A 27,088-nucleotide genomic window follows, 5' to 3' on the forward strand; every position below is an offset into this window, starting at 1 on the left:
TGTTTATTCAAAATGTGAAGGTTTATGTATGTATGTGTGTGAGCGCTGAGAACATTATGATGGATGCATATGATGGCCAATCTCATGATGCTCCATCATGTTTCAGAAGTCTTTTTGGGTTGATACAATTTATTGCAGAGATTTGTTGCAAGACTTAAGCATTTTTGACCACTTTTATTAAAATATATAAAATATCATATTAATGCACCAAGACCCAGTGGAACACCACAGACAAAATCATGCTATGATCTGGTAAACAAGGAAGTGAAGAAGGAAAAAAGAAAGTCAACAGGTAAAAAAGGAAGTAAACAAGGAAAGAACAAAGTAAACAAAGAAGTAAGCAAGGAATTAAGGAAATAAACAAGGAAAGAATGAAGTAAACAAAGAAGTAAACAAGGAATTGAGGAAGTAAACAAGGAAACAAGGACAGAAACAAAGACAAAGGAATTAAACAAGGAAAGATGAAAGTAAATGAGGACATACACCAGGAATTGAGGAAGTAAAAGCGGAAAAGAGGACATAAATGAGGAGAAGAGGAAATAAACAAGGAAACAAGCAAGTACACAAGGAAGTAATTGAGTAGATGAGGACATAAACAATGAAACAAGGAAGTAAATGAGGAAAAGAAGAAGTAAACAAGGAAAGTAAACAAAGAATTGAGGAATTAAACAAGGAAAAGAGGAAGTACACAAAGAGTAGACAAGGAAAAAAGGAAGTAAGGGAAGGAATTGTTAAAACTGTTAAAACCTGCTTGTTTTAATTAACCTTTACCCATTTCTAAAGATTTTTCATTTGACTTCTTGTGAATGTCTTACCCAACCTTCCTGTCATGGCTGTCTGCAGACTCAGCAGGAGGTAAGTTTGTCTGGCTGGCTACTCTGCACGCTGCCTGAGGGGTCGATTGGGGAATGGGAAACTGCTGGGAGAACAGGTGAGGAGGGGAACTACAGATGAGGGATGTCAGGCTCTGAAAAGACAGAAGACGTTAGCACAGTGAGAAACGAAAAGAGGAGGCAATTCAGTGTGATTGCACAAAATCCTTTATTTCGAGGATCCAAGAGCACATTTCAACACACGGCTCGAAGACAAACTGCATTTTTAAAAAAATTTTGTTTACATACAGCTAAGACCTTCAGTGATAAAAGTAGCAAAATAAAGTCTGTGTGCCTTTAAAAAAAATGAACCACAATGAAACAGCTTATGGAGAGTTTGGTTCCAAAGTGGAGTTTGACTCCAACTCTGACAAAATGGCTGATAACACAATGAAAATACAAAGAAAAAAAAATTAAATAACAGTCATTTTAAATGTTGTCTGGTGGACAAAGTGGATTTTAAAATGTTAAAATCAGGAAAAAGGTTTTACATTTTTATGTAAAAGTGTTCTGAAATATCTCTTCATACACTGAACGATGGACTGACTTACTGTTATGGCACCATTTTATTTTGAGCTAAAGTGTCTTCAAACATAAAGATAAAACACGACTCTTGGGAACAATATTCATACAACATGGAGTCATAAAATGCCTTTTTCTACAAGACTACTTTCAGTGCTGGAGAAAGAGTTTGTTAGAGAAGTGATTTTAAAGTAGTGCTTGCAACAACACCATTAAAAAACACAGTTATTTACACACACACAACCATTTTTTGTGTTTTTAAAGCGCCTTGGAAAATGATTGTCACTTTATAAATCTTTTTTTCTTTCATACAGCATTTGATCTCTAACTGGTTTAAATAATCTGTTTTATAAGAAAATGTCAGTTTACAAAAAAATTAGCAAAAACAAAATGAAAACAAACAAATCTGTAAATGCATTTTGTGACGTTTGTCATCATTAGCTAATGCTACCAATATCGACAAATCACCTTTAAGCACCTTTATGTTGTGAAATAAAAGCTTCATGTTTTCAAACGCCTTTACAGTTTTACACAAGACATTCAACAATGGAGCAACTGCAGACACACGTGTGTTCACATGTTTCTCATTTGGTTTCTGAGTCGGTGCTAAATGCTAAATGCTGTCCAGTCTGTCATCCACCCTCCAGCTTCCGTGCTTTCTTTGACCTTTTAGGTCTTTTAAGTGTGAGTGATACTGTGTTCATGTCATTTCAGTGCTGAGCTAGTTTACATATTAAAATATGTAGGGTTATAGGTGAAAAGCTTTCATTCCCTGTCATGTTTGCCTAGTGTCACCTGCGAAAAGTTTATCAGTAGAGCTACAGTAGTGCTTCTTAGCAGTGAGTTGGGAGTGGTAGAGGAAGTATTCAGATCCTCAGCTTCAGTCAAAGCAATAACTGAATTTACTTTAGTATCAAAAGTACTCATTCTCAAAAAACTGACCCTTTGCTGTGCCCTGCCTTCAAACAGCAACTGTCAATCAATCATAGCTTAGCAACCATAACTAGAGCTGACAAGCTTTCCATTTCTCTTCATGTTGAAGGTGTGCAGGAGGCTCTGAGAAGAGTGACACTTGACGTTTAATAAATCTGGATGGTGGCATCTTTTTGTATTCTCTCAAAAATGTGAAACACAATCACAATCATCATCAATCATTCATCTGCTCTGACACAAACTATGAACATTTGCATGTCTGGCTAACTGACACTAGCTTACTAGCTGCAGTAACTTTACCTCCAGACAAACTTGTTAGATCCCACTGCATCTGCATTTGTTCTGTGGGGGTTTGAGGAGGAGGATGTGGACTGATGCAGAATCAAAGTGGGTTGATGATGGTGCATCTCTCTCTGGCTCACTGTCTCAGGAAACTGAATTGATTACAATTACAATTTCCTTTACATCAGTTGAAGTAAAAACGTAAATCTGTTGTTTAGGGTAAATCTGATATGACATGAATGCAGCATCAGCTCTCAGGCGTCCAGGTTACGATTCTGTTGTTGTTTAACCTTCAGAGGCTACAAGAGGAAGTCTGGTGAGCAGTTTGTTTGACTGTAAAACATTCAAACAAAACAACAACAAAAAAGACTCAAAACTGTCTTGAAGACAGCTGCAGTAAAGTCTCAGTGAAGGAGCAGCGTGTATGGTATCGTCTGTCACAGTGTTTGTTCTGATACTACGACTGAAGTAGGACATGTTCACACCCTAAATGTTCAAAGTGCCTCATTTCTGCATTTGAGCATTTCACAGTCCTGTAAAGGAAAACACATCAAAGGATGAAAACCACTGGGACGACTGTACATTAGAAGGCTTGTGTCTGTTAGCTCTGTTAAATCTGGCCAGGCTAGCATGGTTTGGTTTGAGTCTCCAGCTAATAAACTACTGATCAAGAAGTATTTTGGAAGCTTCTGATTTTCACTTTAGATTTATTTTAACACACAAACACAACGGCCAGATATGAAAACAAAGAAAGATCACCACTTTGTGATCACAGGGAAACAAAACTTGAGAAATACGTACATGCACTTCCTCCTCGGCCTTCGGTTGTAATCTATTATTTACATTTAGGTCCTTAATGGATTACTGTGTGCATGTAAGAGCACTCAGTGTTTCCCACACGACACGACTGCAGGATAAAGAAAGCGGGAGTCTGGCGGGCCGAGGCCGCCGAGACAAGGCATTAACGGGAGATTTTCACACTGTCTCCGGTCAGGAAACGAAAATGCTTTTTCATGTTTGATTTCAGTGCCACTGACAGACAAATCAGATCATCTCTGATTATGTCTGTAATGTACATGTAAGTGCACAACATCATTGTAAACCTCAAATAGGCTAAAATGCAGCATTAGGATCGACGACGATGACGACGTGAATAAATAAAAACTCTTCCTTTGTGATTTTTACCATCTGTTTAAATCTCATCTCAACAAGAAGAATAACAATAAGAATGAAATGCTGTTTTGTTGACATGTAAAGCACCAGAACGGACGACATCGACTAACCCTACTGGTTTCTACATCTAGGTGACAAACAAATACGGATGTTTAAATAACTTGGTGTGTTCAGTCCAAATCTCGAGGCTGTTTGTATAAAAGTTCTCTCTACACTTCACAGACCAAGCAGGATTCACAATCAGGAAAAACAAGCAGACATGTCGGGTGGTCAGTACACCGATGAAAGCAGCTTGTTTTTATACCCATGTAACAATTGTCTTGGTTGGAAAGTTTTAAAAAATGTGTTATTTTAACATGTCTGTGGTTTTGCATGTTTCGGCTTGTGTCATTAAAACTGCAGACCGTTTTTCCAAAGCAGACCATAATTATTTTAGTTAGAATATTCCATACGTTCCAAGCAGCCACTGGTTACAGTTTACTTAAACATGTCATATGTAACATTTCTGCATTAAAATGGCAAAAAAATGACTAGAACTATGTCATATATTTTTCTGATTTGTGTACTTGCATTATCCCAAATGTTTCTTACAATGCTCAACCCAGAAAAATCTGTAATTTTATTCAAAGTCTGTTTTATTGTTTTGCTTGTAAATGGCATCATATCCCCTTTAAAGCAGATGTGCCTGGCCTGTCAGATCTGATTGGGGTCCTGTATTTATAGATAATGTACACATTAGGATTGAATGTACGTTGGAAAGGAGCTATGGCTATAGCTGTGTTGAGAAAAAGAAGATATATTTTCAGTCATTTTCTCCTTATGTTTTTTGTTATTAAAACTGATTAGAATGTCTGTGTTTGCACCTTGTGATGATAATATATTGAATATAATTTTAACAGCTACTTGCAAAGTAGGAAACAACCTTAAAATCTACAGTCTGCTTTGGGAAACAGCCAGCAGTAATGTGAAGCAAACTGAACAATCCAATGATGAAACTCTGCTTTCTATCATATTATACTGAAACATATTGATTGTCTGAACTGGAATTTATCTTAAGTCAGTGTTAGAGTTTAACATTTTGTAGTGCAGAGATACTAAGAGACCAAAGAAGCCAGTTTCCTAAAGTAACCAGCCTCAAGTGTCTTCTTCTTCTTTTTCTTCTTCTCTTCTCTTCGGGACTTTAATAGTGTATATACACATCAGTAAGTGATGAGTTTTGGCTCGGGAGCAAAAATCCAATCAGTTTTCTGTGAGTCAGCAAACAGGAAACACCCAACTGACAACAAATTTATCCAAACATGAAAATGAATCTTTCTGAGTGCACGACTAGACTAGAATAGAACATTATAATACGCAGTGGGACAGATAAAACATAATTCCTTCCCCTCATATTGTTTTTCTTTGTCAATTCTCTGAGAAGTATGAAACAAAGAGAACCTGATATACAGTACTTTCTTTCTTCTTCCCTCTAATTATTAAAAAAATGATGTGTTCATATCTAACAGAGTTTGTCCTTTTTCTTTTTTACTTCTGTACCTACTCTTTTCCAGCCTCCTCTGATATCCTCACTCTCTCAGAGGAAGAATCCAGATTTCTGGGGGTCCTGCAGGGCGGAGAGTCCGTCTGGGCAGGAGACGGGGATGTCGCCTGTCGCCACTCCATTCCCATTTGGCATCAGACATGTCCGGATGTATGCTGCGTTCGTGGCACTGAGGAGGCAACCGTTCTCCAACTGAAAAACACAAAGAAAGTGGTCACATTTGAAGGACAACACTGGTGTGATTTTATCAAGTTATTTTAGCTTATTTCTCACACAGTTTCTGCATATGAAAACATGTTATTAACCATCCAATACTACTGGGGGCATGTCCACTCAGCTTTCTCAGTGTCGAACACAGCTATGACCTGAAACACAGATACTCGTAGCTGTATTGGACACGTCCAGATATGTCTGAGCTGCCAGAGGACAGTGACAGGATGTTTTTTTCACATGGGCTGACTTGGACTGAGAGTCACTGCAGGTACATTCATAACTGACAGTTATGGAAGGTGAGGGGAGGGGGAGGTGGTGTCGTTCGTAGGGCCTATGACCATGGCTCCGGCACGTCACTGAGACATGTTTCAGGTCTGCCCAAAAAATCCTGAGCACAGAAGTCGTCGACAACAAAGTGGTCTAACTCCACAATTCAGTACTATATAGTTCTTTTCACGTTTTCGGTTGGTTTGGTTGTTTATTATGATAATGTTCAATATATGTTGGACATGTTTAGTGACTCTTTAGTGTCTTTTGGTGGGATTTTTTCACTTGGATATCTCTTGGGAGTCTAGTTTATGCTTGCTGACAGGTCCCAGCTTTAGCCTGCAGGTGGATTCACAGGTGCAACATAAAGCAAAACCTCCTCAATATATTTTCTATGTACAGTAGTTGTGGAGTCACTGTTGGCCTTAATCACTAGAAGCAGGTCAGGTCAGGCAGTAAGCAGCAAGCAGCAGGTGGTCAGTGAGCAGTCCTGGAGTCCTGAGAGACACCAGGAGGAAGAGGAAGAATGATGAAGGGAAGGACTGACATAAGAGGAAGCATAAAGAGACACCTGAGAGGAAGAGAAGGAAGGAGTATCCTCCAGTCTGTAGCTGTTGTGATCACTTACATCAACGTGACTGTAATCCCCAACAGTGAGTCTAAACAGATTAGGTTGTTGGTCAGCTAGTTAGCACTGACAGAGGTCCTCAAATTCTTTCCTATCCAATTTAGGTATTTTGCTGATGCTAATGAGCCACAACTCAAACTGAAATTTTATCCTCATTAACCAACATTACTGATATTTAACTGTCATCACTGAGAGAGAGGAATGAGTTCCTTTGGTCTACTTCTTAACCTTCTTAAAATATATAGAAATTAGTCTTTAATACACTTCCATGCCTGAGCCTTTTCCTTTATGAAGTTGCACAGTCTAACAGCTGATGTAACACTGCCTGTGTTTAGTTTATGTAAGACACCATTAATCCAGTATGCCTCTGTTAATCTGATGGGAGTTTAGTATCTAGTGTCTGTTTTCACACGTCAGTTGTGTCAAAAGGTCTGTGTTTGATGTGTATTTAGAATTAGCGTTGCTTGTTATTACCCTTCACTGGTTAGCATTAGTCATACAAAGTGTTTCTGAGTAATTAGTCATGTTTATGGTGTCAGTGTCTTTCTTTTCTTGCTCAGTCACACTAACTCAAGTGTCTTTCTGCTCCCTGACTTCATCACTTTTTTCTTGGTTTCTGCCTTTGTCTGCTATCTGGTTAGCAGGGTCCAAAATTAACTCTTGACCCCCAAATAAATGGCTAGTGAATGCTAATTTTGCTACAAGCAATGTAAAAGAAAAACATTTACTTGCCAGTTGCATGATTTGAACAATCTGCTTGAACAATCAGCCTGAGGAAATCAGGTCAGCCAAGAGCCTTTCCTGATTCAACTGAGTTGTAACTGTTTTGAGCCGTTTTTATTTCTTAAAATGTTTTTTTTATTTTTCTACTCTTGCCACTTTACACTGAATTAGTTTGTTTTCTTTTAAAACCTGATGACTTTCCAAACTGTCTGTTTTATTTTGCTGCCTTTGTGAAGCACCTTGCTCTAAAAATAAAATTATTATGATTATGATTATGATTATGATTATTATTATTATTATCATTAAAGTTCCCCCTTTTCTTGGGAGTTCCTGGTTACTAATTTCTCTGTCAAGGATGCAGCAAATAGTGTCAAGGAGTGACTTGTTTTGCACGTTGGGAGGCAAGCTCTGGCATTAAAATGACTGCATAACTACAAAAGAAAAGCTAACAGCTGTTATTAGTGTTCCAGGCGTTAATTTTCCATTTTCAGCATGCGGGTTGTAGGTCAGAGATTGTTCATTTCCCAGGGACTTTGAAAATGTTGATAACAGACAGTGTGATGCTGCTTGACAAAAGCAACCAATGGCAGACTTACACCAGCAGTGTGCATCCAGAGAGTCAGGCTGCACTGGCGTGTATTCATCGTAAACATTTTTTTAATCATCATCTTATCCTTTCTTTGGGAGTATGATCAGCCTTTTTCAGGCTTTTCAGGAGACAAATTTTCTTCCAGCTTCACTGCACCTTCATACAGATGACAGTATACTTTGTTCGCATAAGGATGCAGTCTAAATCAAACTACAGTAGAGTGGAGTCCTGCTTCTATGTGAGCTCAGAATAGCCTCACTGCATTGCCTGCCTCCCCCTCCATCCTGCGTTCACAGCATTAGGTAATGATGACAGTCAAATTGTAGGTCAGCAGTGCTCATGCTTGACTGGCCAGCCTGCCAGTATTTTTCTTTCAGCGACAGCCACTGACCCTGAAGAATAACAGTGGAGGCTGAACGGGGCGGGGATGAATGGATGCCTGCCGGGGTCGGGCCATCTCTGGGGCCGACCATGTCCCATCCCGACCTTATTCTATTCATTAGTGTACTCTTTCTCACTACTGCCTCTTTGCTTTTCTTCCCCTCTCGCCGGCCCTTTCTCTCATATTTCATTATATCTCCTTTGTTATTCTATGAGTTTGTTTTTCGCTCTAAACACCAGCGATGCTCTTCATGCTTGAAAAAACAGAACGCTGTGGAACAATAATGCTGAAAAATAGATGGAGGAGAGTCTGCTGATGATGTGGGATTCAGAAAATAGATGGCCCATTTGATTACTGTTGGACACATTATACCATCGACTTCATGCAAGTATCATAATACATTATAAATATGTTATATGGATGATTTTCTGTAGTTTTTAGGTCATTATTCATCCAATTTAACCTGTAAGATCGATAAGGGCTTACTACAGATATTAGTTACTTAAGTGTAAAAGATACAGCAGGTCTTTTTGTTTGTATCCAGAGACGGGAAGTAACTAAGTACAAATATTTGTTACTGTACTCAAGTAGATTTTTCAGATATCTGTACTTAATTTGCGTATTTAATTTTCTGACAACTTTTTACTTTTACTCCCGACATCTGAAATATCAAACATCTGTACTTTCTACTCCTTAAATCTTGTGACTTAAGTTACAATGAATTTGAGGGGGTTCATTGATAAATTGATTACTTTTTCTGTTTTGTGTCATTGCGCACCACCTTCCCAACATCAAGAACGATTTCAACCTAAATGACTGGGACATTAGATTTAGATATAGATGTTAGATTTAGTATATTCACAGCTAAGCTAAGAATGCAGATTTGTTCTACTGGAGCAGAAAAGAAAACCAAAAGGTGCCTCCTGAGACCTGATTCAAACCATGCTTCAAACTCCGGTGGTGCTGACTGGCGACGTCTCATTACTTTGTTATGTTTTACGATTGCAATTTCTCTAGACCTCCAGCTACATGCCTCTTTGTACTCTAACTGATTAACGTTTTTAGGATGACATTCCCCAGCCCTTGTTGCTCTGTCATTACTGGAAAGTCTTTGTTGGACTTTAAAGATGAATTCCTGCTTCCCCTGAACATTATACAGTCTCATTAACAAACCAAAATAATGTTATTGGGATCTGAGTTTACGCTGAGTTCCAACATCAAGATTCCTGCAATTACTTTGGCACAATGGCTTATACAGCAGACATTCTTAAAATGTTTCTTTTAATCTACATTTTATGTGGTATTTGTTTCTTTATTGATTTTCCTATAGATTATGTTCTCAATGATTTGGTTAACAGAAAAATCTAAATATGGTAGACAAAGGCACACCAAAATATGCCAAACGCAAATCTGGCACTTTAAAATTGATTGGACAAAGAGTCCAAAATGTAAAAAAAAAATCTGTTCACTTTAACTTAAAACTACTACATGTAGTTTTTAACTGGTTAGGAAACAGTCCCAATTTATTACTGATGCCTCTACATTTTCTTACTTATTCTTAATGGTCACCACTGAGATCAAAATGAAGCAGGAGGAGATTTTTATTTGGATAATTTAATTTTCTGACATTATATTTTGTGCTTATTATGGGGGAAGCACTCACACTTTTGTCCAAAGGAGCCTCCAGAATCAACAAAGTGTGAAAGTTCCTCGCAGTAGCTTTAAAAAACCCACCAGCATATTCATATTTGAGAAGCTGAATCTGGAGGACTTTTGTCATTTTTTTCCTGTTTTTTTTCTACATGATTAATCAGATATCAAAATAGTTCCAGATTAATCTTCTGTCAAGTCATTACTAAAACCATTACCAGGTCTGCTCTATTTAAATATGTATTTTTCAACCTGGACTCCTTTTTTCCATGTTTTTTTGTTGAAGTGACATTTTTTTTTAATTGGTCCAGTATTGAGCGAGACTGCTGCAGCTGTCAGCTGAAAAACTGCAATTTAATCTTTGCACTTCAGACTCCATTTACAGAAATTTTATTTTATCATTGTAAAACACACTTCATTCAGACTCGACAGTCATCAAACTCTATGAATTAAAAGTGTGTTCTAAGATGATAAAATTACTGATTTTGTAAAGGTGGTCTGGTTGGTTTGACTGTTTCTGGTTAAATCAAAACATATCTTATTCTATAACAAAAAGCTCTATCTCTATAGCAATCCTTTCCATAATGCTGTCAGACACTTGGAGTAACAATCTGGACCAGTTGTTGTCACTTAAAGGGACAATTCACCCCACTATTTATCCATCTAGATTTTTTGGGTATGAGCTGCAGAGTTTTGGAGATATCAGTGGTAGAGATGTCTGTCTTCTCTCCAACATAATGGGACTAAATGGGACTTGGCTTGTGGTGCTCAAAGCAAGAAGTATATATATATAGTTCTATATATAGTATAATATAGTAATTCTACTAGAAAATCCTACATGAAACTGCTCACAACACACACACACACACACACACACACACACACACACACACACACACACACACACACACACACACACATTATTGATTTTGGGGAGAACTGTCCCTTTAAGATGGGATGGGATGGGAAGAAAAAAAAACAGAAGTTACCCTTTCATATTAGGGAAAAGTAAGCAATATTTAAGTAAAGGTTATCTCTGCTCAGTGCACAAGCACACACTGTAATCTATCTAAACATCCAGCACAAATAAAACAAACCCCCTGCAGAACTTCCCCTCATACAGACTCTCCTGCGATAGATTCTAGTCGACTCTATTCTCAGACTGCTCTGCTCTGACCCATCTCCCCCTTGTCTTATTTACATGGCATGTCTGGTCGCATCATCACAGTTTACACTGAGCTCCATGCCAGCCCGCGGCCTCTGTGTGCTGACTCAGAAAAAAATCCATTTCCATGACAGTGAAAGAAGAGCGCTGGGTTGAAGGGCTGGGCTCGTTGATTCTGCAGCCCTCGGTTTGTTGACGTTCACTGATATTTGAGGCCAACACAGACTTGAGGCCTTGTCAGCGGGCGAGAATCAAGAGTCTGGCTCCCAGACCAAACAGTCTGGAGGAGAGCTGGCAGCTTTAGTCATTTTCAGATGGTAAGAAGGAAATGAGGAAGACAGAAGAGGCCTGACACGAGACAGAAGGTCTTAGCAGATTCATTTTCAGGATGACTGTTAAGAGTGGGGAAGCATTACCATTTTCATGAGACTATATTTTGTGGGGATGTCATATAAATACAACAACACCCTCTAACCTCTGTGTTTAATCAGAGTTACTGCAGATTGATGAAATCTATGAATCATTGTCATCCTGCATTTAACTCTAAGATGTCAATATTTAATAACCACATGTTCTAACAACAGAAGGACAAAATGTTTGTTTAGAAGGAAAATAAACTACAATATGCTGCAAGCATTTTCATACATGTCACTTAAAGATCCTGAACTCAGACAGCTTCTTACTCTGACTCTTCCAGGGTTACAAGAGTTATCATTTCACAGGGAAGATTTCTGTACTTCTGCCTTTTTTGAGCTCAAATTGCGTCAAATTGACCAACGCCTGGAATCAAAATCACTAAAGGCAATGGCAAAGTACCCAGATGAGCAGCTCTTGTGCTGCTCATGTGCATCAAGTTGCCCCAGTTCCCTGGTCTCTTACCTTGCTGTGGGTGGAGTCTTGTGTGGTGGTGTTGAACATGCTGTAGGCCTCTAATGATGGCAGGCCATGCTGTGGATGCGACAGACCCAGTAACTCCAGTGCAGAGCTCTGAGTGGGACACTGGGGCAAACACGATGACTGAGTCTGCTGCTGCTGCTGCTGCTGTTTCTGGTGACCCTGCAGCTGGTAGGACACCACGCTCTGATAGTGACAAACGTCTGGTGTGGTGACACCATTCATGCTGTAACCAATGTGTCCGACCTCCACATTCGGCGGGAAGGCTGCGTGTCCGTTTGGGATGCAAGATCCATTTGTTGTGAGTATGAGCTGATTCTGGAAGTCAGGCTGCTGGTGAGGCTGGAGGTGGAGCAAGTGCTGGTCCTGCTGCAGATGCCACTGTTGACTCGAGTCCAGAAGCGAGTTCAGGTGTTTGTGTTCACCGTTCAGCTGTGGGGCTTTGAGTACGGGGTGAGGGTGGTGATGGGTGTGGTTGTTGGGGTGATGGTGGTTCTCTGTCGTCACCACCCACTGACCGTTAGGAATCCCAGTTAAAATCTTAGTGTCCAGTGCTTCAGGCTGGCAGACAGGCTGAATCTGTTGAGTTTTCACTGGCTGACCTAGGGGTGGAGGAACAAGTGACTCTTAGATTCCTGATATGGTGAAGTTTGTTAGCAAACAACTTTTTATTTACACATCTACCCATTACAAAGCAACATGATCATTCATTTGCATATGAGTTTATGTCACCTGATGAATTCAAGCCCAATATTCATTTTTTAAGCTTATTTTTTAGTCTCTACCAACTCCTAAGGTAAATATTGGGCTCTGTAGCTGCTAAATGCCCCATTGTGTTTAGCAGCTAGTCTCTAACTGTGTCTGTCTGCTGTTTGCTGCTGATTAGGTCATGCACAGTGACTTTTTACAGCTTTTTCTCTAAACTTAACACTATGGGAATGGTGAGAGTGAATCAAAGCAGTAAAGTTGTGCAACAGAAAGCTAAACAATGAGCTGAAACTTTCTATAAAGCTCTGTAAAGCAGAGGACAGCTGGAGATTCATGTGATAATTCTCTGAGTTCTCCAAGTTCATCAGTAGGACGACCCCTTTCACACTGTTTTCAGAAATAGATAAATTGTTATTCTTAAAATGCTAAATATAGCTGCTTTAAGGTGAGTGTCACATAATAATGATTTGCAGAGGGACACAATTTGTCTATGAGAATTCTTCTGGCCTGGCTTGACTCGGGTTGGCTCATCAGACCAGCATGGCAGCATCCTATAAATTCTTCACAATAAAAGTCATGTGTTACGTTGTTACTTTTATTATGAAACAGCTCAATCAGGAAATGTTGGCTGTCATCATCAGTAACTTAACACATACAGATGACAGTAACATGACAAAGTTGTTTCTTTGATACATGTTTGAATTTTGATGCATGAAGATGCATTGATAATTGTTTAACCCTGAGCTCACCTGCACTGATGTGTTGCTGCATCTGCTGCGACAGCTGGATGATGGGTTGCCTGCTGCTGGGTGGAGCTGGAGGGATGGCAGGTGTGAGGCTTTGGGCTGAGTCTTGGTTTGGCGGGCGAGTCAAAGCTCCTTGCTCCTCCCTCTCCGTCCCATTTTCCAGCGAGTCGTGGATATAAGAGAGGATTTCGTTGTTGGTGAGGAGGTCGCTCAGTGTTGGGATGTGGTTGGGGTCCAGCTCCACCTGCATCATCCTCTCATCCAGCAGCAAGAGCTCCAGGTCTTCAGCGTTTAGTCCCAGATTCTCCAGGGCACTGAAGAGCTCACTATTGGAGCATGTCTCCTCTCCATCCAGGGACAGAGAGTCCAAAGTGGACAACAGCGGGTCAAAACTTGATGCTTTGCTGTTGCATCCCTCGGTCTCCCCATTAGACACAACATGCAAGCTGTCTCCACTTAATAAGCTGCCATAACCGCTGTTGGCTTGCTGCTCGCTGAAAAGGCTGCTGTGGTAGGACATCCTGGGCTCCGTGTCTGGCTGACAGACGTACACAGACTCATCCTGGCTCATCAGCGCCCCCAGCAGGGACTTTGGGTCCAGGTCGTCTGAAGAGTCCTTGTCCAGTTTGCCCTTCTTAGACTTGCTGCCTTTGGATTTTCCCTGGAAGGAGTCAGAGAAGCCGTGCAGAGGATAACCGGTCTGGTAGAGCATCGCCTCTCCAGTGGCGAAGGTGAAGGGAAGGTGCATCGATCGCTTCCTCAGGTGTTCCCCTCCTTCCTCATCCCTGTGGGAATACAGCGAAGAAATTAAAGGGATACTTTGGATTATGTGAAGTGGGGTTGTATGAGATAGTCAGTGTATTAGCTATAGTAGACAACAGTCTGTAAGCCCCCAATTTGCAGAAGCAGAAAGGAATACCAATACAGAAGCTATGCAATGTACTGTTGTCGACAGGGTCAGCAACAAAACATGTCTTTAGAATATTAGTATAGTATTTAGAATATTTTCATTGATTTTCCTTGCCATGCAACAGACTTTTCTGATGGGAAACCACTGCGATACAAGCAAAATATCGCTCTTTCCAAACAAACCAAAACTCTATTGGTGAAATCAGTCATTTTACCTCACAGAGCACTGGAGTTGTCAGTCTAGCACTGCCTCTGTCTGTTAGCTTAATTACATTACTGTGTGATTTCAGTGGATCAAAAATACTTTTTTAAAGAAGCAAAGTCACACACTAACACAAACAAACTAGGCCATATTGAAGCAGTAATAGACCAGTGACTCCCCTGTTCTGGAAGGTAAAATGACTGGTTTTGCCTATGGAGTTTGGTTAGTTTGGAGAGAGCTATATTTGGCTTACATACAGGGTTTCTGAAGGTTTTAACAATGATTAATACATTGATTAATATTAATGCATCTCTTGAATGAAAATGAAATTGGCCAATCCAAATTGTGAAATGTAAGACATCTGGTCCTCTCCACTCCTAAAGGTCATTTGTGGTTATTGGTTCCATGTTCACTTTGTAATTGTTTCAGCTTGATGAATACAAATTATTCCCAAAACTTGACCTGTCAAAATCGTGCTTAGGACATTTTAAGGCCTAAAATTCAGATTATTGGACTGTAGACTTAAGGCTTTATAAAGACCCATGCAAACCCCGTATGTAATAGCAGTTTCTTGTTGGAAAAGGCTGTCTGATGGTCAGGTAAACTGGTGAAAATATTCTAAATCTAGCGTTCACTTAAACTGATACAGATTTTTTTAGGTGCACCTTATTTAAATAATTAAAATTATTTGTATTGTTGCTGCTCCACAGCAGTAGCTTAGCTTCTGTGCTGGTGCCCCTCGCTGCTTCTCCAAACTGGGGACGTGTCCACCGACATGTATTGTAGCTCCTCTGACCTCATACAAGTACTTCATACAACCCAACCTACAAAAAACATCCTGAACTATTCCTTTAACAGATAAATTAGTTAAAACTCAAAAATCAAGCTGGAGTCATTATCTGCTTACACTAGCGGCCTCTGGGTGGCGATGATGTAGTCCGGCTTGCCATTCTTGTAGACGAGCCTGGCGTTGGCCTGGACCCACTTCCACCGGTTGTCCTTGGTGAGCAGCCTGAAGACGGTGAGGCCACTCTCGCCCGTCTTTATCACTGCAATCACATCAGACAAGGCATTGGAGGCTCTGTGTCGCTGCTGTTTACGCTCTGCACGCCCTGCAGTGAGCACACACTCACACTGCATTTGCTCAGCCGGGCGTGCTGCCGTGATGGAGACTACATGCTGATGTTCACTTTGGCTACATGCACATGTTACAAGTCCTGTTTGCACACACTTAAGCAGCCCACTGCACACACATACAACCTCTACACCCAATCCCTCATCTCCATGGCTCAGTGTTGTGTCTGTTGGGTGTGTGTAGTTGTGGTGCAGCTCATGTTTCTGTGCTCTCTAATTTCTAAACAAGCTTCATAGAGAAACTCAGTCTCAGGTGCAAACCAGTGGAATGTTGTTTCCTAATAGAAAGACTGGCTGAGAGCAGTAGACCAGTTTAACAGTTGAGGAGCAGCCGATCAATACTGTCTACTTCTAACATATTGTCAGCGCATAACCACAACAAGTTAAAGGTATAATATGCAACATTTTCCTACAGACAAAAATGTATAGACTCATTTGAAATAACCCCTTTCAATTATCACTTATGACCCACTAGAAGGGTGTGATGCTGGCTGTATCTGCAATTTTTATTTTTTCTTATTGTTTTGCTGTTTGGGACATTTCACCAACCCAAAATGTTGGTATTTAATGTCCTGATGCATTTTTGAACAGCTCAGACAATTCCTACTAACTTTACCTTTAACTTAAGTTTAGGTGAAATGAAGAGAACCAAACCATTAGAACTAGACTAGTCTGGATCTAGTCTAGATCAGAATGGAGCAGTCAGAAAAAAATCAAGCAAAATGTATATTATTAGTGTAGTGGTATTAGTATTCTGGGTTTAAATTGAAAAAATGATCTATTTTAGAAGTTTTGCCACCCTGTCCAGAAAAAAAACAGAGTAAAAATCTAAATACAGCTCTTTAAGTAGGAATATTACCTATAAAACACAAACAATTACTGCACAGATTTGAGAAATCCTTGTTAGTCTGATCTACAATCTACATCATCTACAGAATCATTCTAGAATATGTAGTTTCACAGTCAATACTGCATTTTATTTCTAGCAGTGAGCCATGAGCTGCTGACCTTTAGAAGGAAATGTAATATTTATGTTTGTGGACAAACTCTGATTCTTGTTATGAAGGAGCAAAAACAATTGAGTTTGTGACTTGTAACATTACTTTACAGCCTGGCTTGTTCATTCTCCCTGAAAATCATCGAGCTGTATTACTGTCAGCAGAACCGAAAGTGACACGATGGCTTCATTTTACTTTCCTCATAATCTGAGGGATTACAGGACTAAATGTCTGTACTGTACAACGGGGCCAATCATCTCTACTGACACTGCAGAAACCCTGGCTGGTGGATTGAATACCATGTTATTATTAATGAATATGTGTAAATATGCATATGAAGTGAAAAGACTGGAGAAAAGAAAAAGTAATGTACGTACATAAATACTGGAGTAAAAACATGGCTGCTATTGTAGTTTTATTAACGTTATTATAAACATTGCATCCATGCTCTCAGTGTTTTACAGCAGTATGTGGTATTATTATTATGATGTGGGTTCTGCTGTTGTTTAGGAGAACGTGTCCTCCCATCTGCTGCGTGCATCAGAGCACATCAGAGTATGCTCAGCATGTATGTATCTCTGTGTCGTATGTTTCCAAATGCATATGCATGTATTTCCGTTTCTGTATGCATGACTACATGCATACAGTATGTGTCTTTGTGTGTGAGAGCGTGTCTGGTAGCAGCGCGTTGAGGGCGCCATGGTTACGACTAACCGGGTCATTCGGTACACGAGCTAAGTAGGACACTTGACTCTCGCTCGGAGATCTCCTCTATCAACAGCGTACACACACAACGTTTGTTTGTTTGTTGCATGTGTTACAAATGTAACGTTGAGCCAAACATGAGACAGGGTCAATACACTTTAACTCTGAGTATATAAACTGATCAGAGATGGGGGGCAGCTGCACAGTCACATTTTTGTGATGTTACAAAAAGCCAATAAATCAGCTGGATCAAATTATCATCAGTCTGTGAGTGAGCAGACCTGAGATTGCCTAAAATAGACCCAGTGATGATTGGATGTTTGATGTGTCAACACGCTTCATCTGAGTGTGCAATTTAGCCGTGGGCAACAGTCATTCAAAGAGTGAAGGGACAATGATCCCCAGGTAGAAACCCATTCTCTTTGTGGTAAACCACAACAATATGTATACTTGATAAACTTACAAACTCAAAAAGGGACAGTTCACCCTAAAATCAAAATTGCATATTTTTCCTCATAGCTGTAGTGCTAATTATCCATGTAGACAGCATTGTTGTGAGTTGCCTAGTTTTGTAGATCTCTTTATTCATTTAATGTCTGTTTTCATAGAGACAAGTACGTAGCATAAATAATTTTTTTTCCAAGCTTTGTCTGAGGGAAGACCCAGAGACTCTACGTCAAGATGGACTGTAAGAGAATAAATGACTTTTTGATTTTGGGGTAAGCTGTCCCTTTAACAGCAAAAACAGGTGCAAGTACACATATAAATCAAAAAAAGAAAGATAGCAACTGAGGACACATTTTTTTTGTTCTAAACACCTTTTTTGCCACTTAAATGAAATGTATTTGATTACCATAGCAGAAAGTGTTTTTCATCATTATTTATTTTAAATGAAGGAACACCCAGCAGACCCATTTTGGTCTTTGAAAAGCTCCATTAAAGCAGTTGAAGCTTAGCTGCATTGCCCAACAAACCGTACAGACTGCGAACAGCTGAGACTTACTTCGGACGTGATTTTCGGCACAATACAGCATGTCGGCAGCATGAATGAACTGGTAACCCGATCCTCGAACTCTCAGCTCCGCCTCGGTGTATCCCAGAACAATTTTACCCCTGAAAGTCCAGCAGATAACACAAGAATTACAAACATATCCACACACACACTGAGATAAATAAACAAACAAGATTTTATCAGCATATACTTTGCGTCACAGGCCATGGGTGTGAAGTCGAGCTTGTGTTTGGTCCTGAAGATCATGTTCCTCGTCCTGATTTCTAGGATGGCTGGAGGCTGGAGGGGCGTGGCGATGGCGAACAGGGCAAGCTGAGGCGGGGAACTACCCTCACTGTCACACTGCTGACGGCTTTGACCGTGGAGGAACTTGAGTCGACCCTGGATGTTCAGCGCCTGAGAGGAGAGCACAAACAGAAATCATATCAATAAATCACAAATACGATGAAAAGAGAGGGCTGTGAATCCTTTTCCTTCTTCCGATTCATTTCCCTCTGAGACCTTTAGCATCAAGCTTCCTGAGCAGACGAGTGAGTGCTGCTGCTTCTCTCCCTGTCGAGCAACATTAGTCTTATTTATCCTGTTGGGTAATGTAGAGAGCAATACCACTTCACTACACTGTAAACATACTGGTTTCACTGGTGTCTTACTAGAAACCCTCCAGCTATGCTCCCTCAGGTCACACGACTCACTGTTAACTGTTAAAAATGGTATTTAAGTGACTTCATGTAACTGTTGTGTGGATTCTGAAAGAATGTGAGACCTTAGAAATCAGGAAGCAGTGCAGCAGTTTGATTGGCTGTAAGTTGGTACATGCTCATTATCTTTGGTTGGCAGTTTGTTTGCTTTTACAAACTTTACAGCTTTAAGCTGTAATATCATCTGTGAAACATTCATTTTCACCATTAAAGTAGACCTCGGAGGAGGCAAAACTATCTGCTGGAACCAAACGTCTGGAGATCATACTGACTCTGCATTGAGAGGACCTAAAAGTTTTCTGGTTTTGTTTGGACTCAGTAGCCAGTTACACATCAAAAATTAGCTGTTTTGTTTTTACTTGATGTCATCCTTGTCATCTAAATGTGTCCAACAGTGAAAACACCCTAAACAGGAAAGGTTTCCTTACATTTTTGGACCAACAACCAACAGCAGCCAACAGGGAGTTTTCACAATTTGAAAACATTTTCTCCCGTGTGCTGTCCTCCTCTCACCCTGTGGCATGTCGTGTGAGGACCCCAACCTCCTCTGTTAGTTCTGGTTAATTGACCTTGGTGGGTTTAAGGGCCTGCAGCCGTGATGTCAGGAATCTAGCCCTGAATAGCAGGAGGGATTACGATAAAACAAAGCCATAGCAAGTGGTAGACAGAAGCAGAGACCTGGCTTACTGCTCACGCAAACGCACTGGGAGGGAGAACAGAGAGACCAGGGTTCGAAGCCCTACGTGAGCCAAGCTGTAGTGTCCTTGAGCAAGATGCTGAATTGAACTTCTTTGATTGACAAAGTGGTCAGTCCCTGCCCTCAACCACATCATTACACAATTATAATACAAGTTTGACAAGAATAAAAGCCAGAAAATGATTTCTGTGAGTTAATTTTTTAACTCTTAAGGCTCTGAAAACCTATTTACTCATGTAGCTTCATACTCTGAGCAACAGTGTCCTTAATGAATGTTCTGTTTCCTGCCAAAGTTGGAAAAGTTTTGTTTCTTTTCTCTTAAATCCTCTTGAGATTTGGCTTGAAATAGGAACAATGCATATAAGATATCAAACTTTAGTTTATCCATGGAAATCTGAGTAAAAATAAACATCTTTAACTGTTAAAAAACCTACAATAGTTCAGAAATCAGCTCATTTTGCTGTTTAGATAATTTCTTAAGATTGTGTAGGCATGGCAGATCATGATTTGATTGACATCTCTTTCAGGAGTTGTTCCAACTATTTGGTGGGGCAACTGACGTGTATTTTTGTAATGATTGGTTAGCAGAGTTTATTGTGTAATTTTTAAAATACATGTCAAAGCATATTCATGCCCAATTCAAAACCAAATATCAGGAAAGCTGATATAAGGGTAAAAATATTTTTTAGATGTTTGCTATTTCAATTACATATTTAGGAGGTTGCTGTGGGTGTGGGCTTCCAGTGGTTTTAAGAGATTTCTCATATTTTCTCTGTGTTGTTCTTCTTTGAAGTGGGCAGGGCCCAAATGTAAACATGATGTCACAAACTGCTGTGGACCAATTAGCATTTAGCAACAGTGTTATCTGTTAGTTGATTTTCACATCAGACTGGGATGAACAGATAACACAATAGCTGCTGGACGTAAGGAAATCAATCTAAAAACTTAGTTTACTATCAATTTGTCTGTCTATTAATTTTGTGATTAAGTGTTTAGTCTGTAAAATGTCAGAAAGTACTGAAAAATAGCAACATTTTCCATCGTCCAGTAAAATATCTTCAATTGTCTTGTTTTGTCTGATCAACACTCAGGAAAACAAGGAGATTAAGTATAAATCCTCATAAATGAGAAGCTAAAACCAGCAAAATGTCATTTTCACCTCATAATTGGGTAATTTTCTGTCAATCATTTAACTGTTACAGCATTAAAAAGTTGCATTACAGTGGGAATGGCCCCTGAGGTGCCTTGCTCATGGGGGACCCTGTCCAGTTGGAGGAATTTGCACCGCCACTGAACCGCAGCGTGTTTTTCTCCATCTGCAGCTAATTGTCTTAGTGGGAGCAGTAGTGGCTAGTGTGGAGCTACCAACCCTGACTAAGCAAGTTCCCCCTGTGCTCTCGTCTCTCCTCTGGGTGGTGGGAGGATTAAAGCCATTTTCCCCACGACCCTGAGGCGCTCTTAAGGCGGATTACAGGAGTAAATGGTGGCTTCTGATCCCTGAGGGACTCTGAGGTGGCACGCCATACTGCCAGCAGCACCAACATTATTTTATAAACCTGAGTAAATCATGCTTTAACTTTAAATTACGTTCCACCAAACTTTTAAACTAGGTAATAGTTATGAAAGAGTCAAATTAAACGTCTTTAAATGTCAGTTTAGACTTACACTTGAGGAGGTTTGACTTTAAACTGGCTGCCTTGTTGAGATGGATTGAGCAAAACAATCAAGGTCCTTGAAGAAAGTTAGGACAAGAAAGGACAAACTGCACCCTGCTGCTGCTGCAGTTTTATGATGCATCATTCCTTTATTTCACTCCAGTTGACAATTCAGCCAAAAAGTGTTTGTAGAAGGAGAAAAAGGGAGAAAACAGACTTAACTCGGAAACAATCTGCTTACTTTTTAGCCAGGTAGCAACTTACATAATATTTTGTTAGCTTTTTGGCTAGCTAGCAAACAAAGCAACATTGCATAAGCTTTTTAGCCAGCAAACAAACAAACATTATTTACGGAGCAAATTTTATCAGTATTTTTCTTTCTTCTTATCTATTGTGTGTGTATCTGCCGGTTGAGGTGGCAAGCCGCTGCTTAAAACTGAAATGTCTGTCTTACCAGGAAGCCGGAGGAGTTGTCCAACAAACAGCGGAAGCGGCAGACAAAGCCTCTCTCTAGGAAGGAGGAGTTTTCAGGTGGGAGCTGGTCAGGTTTGTAGCTCACCGGGCAGGACGAAGTTGACACCAACTCTCCATCTGAGGAAATTAAATTCATATATTATTATGGTTGGTATGAAATTGATGGGATCAAAGTGTGCATAAAGCAAATTAAACATCAGATGACAGCTTGACCTTGATGTGTTTGTGTGTGTGTTTGTACAGGTTGAGTGTGTCTTGTTAACTGATGACCCTAACCTAATGCAAAATGACAAGAGTGTGTTTGTATGTACAGTAGGAGTGTGTGTGTTTGTGTGTGTGTGTGTGTGTGTGTGTGTGTGTGTGTGTGTGCGCGCGCAAAGGTGAAAGCAACTGTGTGAGCTTGTTTTAGTTGCTGATGTGTTGTGTGTATGTGTGTACACTGTGCTGGTGTGTGCATGTGCATGTGTGTGTGTGTGTGTGCTGTAACATTTAGACCACCTCTCAGGAGGCTTCAGTTAAAGGTCACCTCTTCTCGCCTCTTGTCTGACCTTCAGCTTCAGAAGGGCAAAAAGAAACTGTGCACAAGGCTTTTAATCTGAAACATTTATCAGTACAGTATCTTTCTATCTGTTGAATTGGTACACTTGTTATCATTAATTGTGTTTTTGTTATCTTAGAATGAGCAATTTATATGGAGGAGGGGCGGGTCCTCCGCCATTTGCACCGCCATGTTTCAACAGTAACCCAGAGAGGACAAACCAAACATGAGTTTGGTGGACACTGTCCTGAGGTTTTTACAATATACAAGCTCACCGCTAGATGCCACTAAATCCTACACCTATAAGTTACTGTGTTCAGCAAAGTGAAGCCTGAGGCTGCGTGGTTGTGTGCCAATTTTGGTGTGATCTGCTCTTTGTACTACTCTTTATATATCTGGATTGTTCTGATGTGAGCTGTCATGTTTTGGAAATATCGGCTATGAAAACAATATAACATTTTGTTAACCTTTTAGGTAGCTAGCAAAAAATGCAAAACTCTATTTAGTTTTTACCTGGCTAGCAAACAATGTAATGTTTGTTTAAGCAATACAGAGCAGCCGAAAGTTAACATCTTTTATATTTACTGGTTCCAGACAGCACTCAACTTCACTTTGTTTTATTTATTTATTTATTTATTTATTTATCTTAATATTTTTGGTGGGTAAGCTACCAACTCCATATTTAAAAAAACCTCTATTCTCGTAAACTTGGCTTTACTAAACTGAGTTTACTTTTTAATTGTGCAACAGAGCACTGCTTAATTTAAAATCTGGAATTACTCATTTTAAAACAGGTTCTGCTAAACTCTGATGAGAAACATTCTTGGATTAAATCAATGGCTAAAAACAGGTTACTCTAAGCTGTCCTCCTTGGTGTGGTTTACTATTTCTAGTGCTGTTTATCCATCTAGATAGTTTTGGGGTGAGTTGCAGAGTTTTGGAGATATAAGCCGTTGAAATGTCTGGCTTTTTCCCAAGTATAATGGACTAGATGACACTCGGCTTGTGGTGCACAAAGTACCAAAAATACATTTGAAAAACTCAACAGCAATGTCTCTTCCCAAAAATCATGACCTGGTTACTCAAGACAAAAGAGGTCTACTATTGGCTGTCTACCGCTGCTTCTGCTCAATCTTCTGGTCCCTGGTGATGTTTTCGTTTAGAAGGACAGGTGGTTGAGTACCAGCAAGTTAGCAAACTATCTTATAATTTAGCATGGTAATAAAGGAGCCTCCTAGTCTAGCATCTAATGAGAGTCCTGTTTCTCTTGCAGCAGAGCATCACACACACACAGAGTGGATGTCCTGCTGAACTGAACTGGGTGTGTCTTCATTTGACAGACCTGTTGAGGGATCCGTGGGTGGTCCGAGGCCAGCAGGGGGGTTGAGGGCCCAGTGTAGGTTTCTTTTGAACTCCTGCTGGTCTTCAGTGTGGATGAGCTCAAACACACTCTGGTGCATTACATCAGTCTGACAGGAAAACACACAGTCTGAATCAGTCTTCATGAATTTACAGTATGGTGAAACAAGATTTCTGAGTGATGTTAGACAGAAAATGAACAACAATCATTGGATCGGTTTTAGAAAAAATGCAATAAATTAATTTAAGCTTGCATATGAAGCACTGAAACTGAAATACTTTCTGTCAGCAGGTACCCTCAGAGGGTGCGTTTGATTCCGTTTGCCTTGAAGTCGGGCCAAAAGAAATCAAGTGTCGCTCAACATTTAATTTAAATAGCTGAAACGAAGCCAAAGACCTGCTGTGACCCCAATATCTGTTGTCCAGACCCAGCGGGACCTGGCCGAGGACCAGAGGGGAACCATCCTTGCAGTGTGGGCGGGGTCAAACTCAGGTCACCAACAAGGAATTCTGACAAGCAGAAGTGTTTCGTGAAATACTTTTCAAACAGCTACATGAGCTCGGCTGTTAACTGTTGAAGTAATGTTTGTGCCTCAGTAGAGAAAGCAGTGTAATTAACTTTACTTTAGCAAATTATATTATTACATTATTTCAGTTATTGTTTAACACACTGACTTATTGATTGATTGATTACTAATAACTCTCCCATTCTTGAAAAAAATATTGTTTCACCAATGGAGTCTGGTTGGTGTAGACAGAAGGATATCTGTCTTAATTAACAGTGGATCATTAAGCCAGATACAAGGTCCTTGTAGATTTCTCCCTCTGCAGATGATTAAGTGTCTATGTATTCAAAAGTAACATAATTTCCTAAAGTCAGCCTTGTTTCTATATAACTGGGGGACAGTTCACTCAGTTATAACTCCCAAAACCTCCCCATTTTCCTTGCAAAACTTGAGAATATTTCAACAAAAAGGCTGCTGTGGATGCACAACTTCTCAACCTCTTTAATTAATCGCTCGTCCCTGTTGACTGCTTTGATGAGGGGAAACCGAAATGCCAAGAATGTCAACTGTGATTTTCACCAGATAAAACAGGTTGGAGGTGAAGCAAGGGCATGAAACTTCACTAGAGTAAAAGGAGCAGGTTAGGACATCCTAATTATAAAAAACTAAAACAATCTGATGTTTGCTTCCAGTTCTCACTGTAACGCTCCCTTTAAAACCTAGAAGAGAAAACACATTTACCATATAAAATATAACCATATCCAAAATCTAGGACGAAATCTAGTCTCATCTAACGTTATCAATATAATATCAATATATTGCCCTACTGACCTTCATCTACTGTAGTTACACTGACTGTTGAATGAATACCACATACAACCACACTTTTCGAATAATCCAATCTAACCCTTTAAAAACGTTACTATCTAATGTTTTTAAAGACTCTTATTAATTTTTTACTTGATAGACTGTTTTTACAGAAGCCACATTGACATGAAGTACTGGTAAACACAGGTTTTAACAATGAAAATTAAGGTCCCACTCTATTTAGTGTAGCAGAGCCTTTTCAGTGAGCCAACATGCACAATAGCATCTCCCTGACTGTTTGACTGGAATGGAATGGGACCTTAATTAGTATCATTTGTAACAGCTGTATTTACTCTACTATTTCATGTCAAAATGGCTGCTGTAGGAAAAATTAATTACTATATTATATATTATATTCTGGTTGTGATTTTGTCTGACAATGAATAGTTCTAACTCTCATTGATGGAGAAAAACTATAAAAACATCATCTGTGTCTCCACAAATTTTCCTTTTTTCACTCCTCTGTTTAGCTGGGTTTTCTGTCCCTACTAGTCCCACAGTTGTGTCTTATTTTGAGGGTGTTAGGGACAGCTGTTGACACCCTATGTTTGGGTGTCACTCTGCGTGGTATTGTTTCCAAACACTCTACGCGAGCAGAGTCAGACGCTTCAACACGGATTTGGGTTTGTTTGGTAAATGAATGGTGACATGCCTCAGGTGGACGGGGAAATGAGGGGTGAGAGGTGGTGTTTACACCCTGACCAGGCGAGGAAAGTGTGTGTTTGCGCACTTGTGTTAAAGTGTGTGTGTTTATAGTGTGTCTGTGTGTATGTAAGTGTGTGTCAGACAGACAGACAGACAGACCTTGGATAATTTGATAATCACATTCTCCAGAATGAGATTAGACTGGAGGCAGCGGCGCTTTGTTGTGAAACCAATTGGATTAAAGCTCTCGCCCCATATGTGCGTTTGTTTCAATCCCCAGGGCACTCAGGATGATGTGTTCACTTGCTGCTCTCTGGGTCCGATTGCAATGAACCTCACTGTGCTCATTTGCTCCGCCTCTCTATCTCTCAGTAGTCCCCTCTATGCATTTATAACTTATTCAACCTCACTAATTTGGTGATGAGATTATAGTATACACCACATTATAATGCAATGCTGATAATAGATATCATCATTGCAAACAAAGATACAAATACTAACAAATAGGATAAATAAGAACCATAAATAAAAGTGATGTGACCCAGAAGCTACCATTTCATAGGGAAGTATTTTTGGAATTTTCAGATGTGTTTTGATTGAAAATGCATGAAGAAATATCTGAATATGAGCATGATACAAGACTTTATTTATGGTTTAGCTCATCTTAACAAGGAGTAGGAATTATTTTAATCTCCCTCTACCCATAATTCCTTGTGTTTTGGAGTAATATCCTGTGGTTCAAACATATATGGACACTTGTTCTCTGCTGGACCAACAGAAACCTTTTTGAGATTTGCAGTGCCATTTTGGGTAAGTGTTATCATTCTCAACTGGATGAAACAAGCCAAACTAAATGCATGATTTAGAGAAACAACAAGAATAAGAACAGGCCTGTGGGCTGACATGACAGGTTACTGATTTAAAAACTGTTCTTGAAATTTACAGGAGGTTTTACCTGATGGAAGCCGAGGTAATCCTGGATGGTGTGAGAGCAGAAGAAGATGATTCCCTCAGCTGTCACCACCAGGACGAAACCATTGAGGGCCTGCAGAGAGAAAATGTTCATTTATTTAATGTTTATAATAATTATAATCCTGTCACTAAATTAACACTTTTGTCAAAGACAACCTCATACTCCAGATGGCACCAATTTTTGACAAAAGTTTTTCATATTCTTTGAGTCAAACCAGTGACTGTAACAGCTGAAATAGAGGGTGAAACTTTTTGGAAAATGCTAATGGAGAGTCTTAAGTGGTTCATCCTCAGTGCCCAGTAAAGTTCACAGCAGTCAGGGGTAACTTTGACATTTTTCAAGCTACTCAACTCTATTTTCCAATGTTTTTGTGTTTGTGTTTGTGTCATCGACTCTGGTTTGGTTTAAATAACCCTTTAGATGTGAGAA

At 39.8% G+C, this 27,088-nt stretch overlaps 1 protein-coding gene across 2 annotated transcripts in view; it reads right to left on the reverse strand.

Annotated features, from left to right (window-relative positions):
- Positions 1-821: 821 nt before the first annotated feature.
- The window catches only part of ahr1b (aryl hydrocarbon receptor 1b), a 41,051-nt gene continuing 14,784 nt past the window's right edge, over positions 822-27,088 (reverse strand). Inside the window, exons 4-13 of one of the 2 annotated variants that reach the window (XM_084713339.1) lie at positions 26,642-26,731; positions 23,652-23,778; positions 21,752-21,888; positions 18,438-18,643; positions 18,239-18,348; positions 15,306-15,447; positions 13,291-14,072; positions 11,819-12,435; positions 5,323-5,514; positions 822-967 (exon numbers count right to left, since the gene is read on the reverse strand). In XM_084713339.1, coding sequence (XP_084569465.1) covers positions 5,356-5,514; positions 11,819-12,435; positions 13,291-14,072; positions 15,306-15,447; positions 18,239-18,348; positions 18,438-18,643; positions 21,752-21,888; positions 23,652-23,778; positions 26,642-26,731 — 2,370 coding nt within the window. In that variant the 3' untranslated portion in view covers positions 822-967; positions 5,323-5,355. Of the gene's footprint in view, positions 968-5,128; positions 5,515-11,818; positions 12,436-13,290; positions 14,073-15,305; positions 15,448-18,238; positions 18,349-18,437; positions 18,644-21,751; positions 21,889-23,651; positions 23,779-26,641; positions 26,732-27,088 lie in introns of those variants that run through there. The other variant, XM_084713338.1, reaches the window with a different exon arrangement.

This window comes from Lutjanus erythropterus, chromosome 24, assembly GCF_056507025.1.
Source record: "Lutjanus erythropterus isolate fLutEry1 chromosome 24, fLutEry1.hap2, whole genome shotgun sequence".
Taxonomy (NCBI): Eukaryota; Metazoa; Chordata; class Actinopteri; order Lutjaniformes; family Lutjanidae; genus Lutjanus; species Lutjanus erythropterus.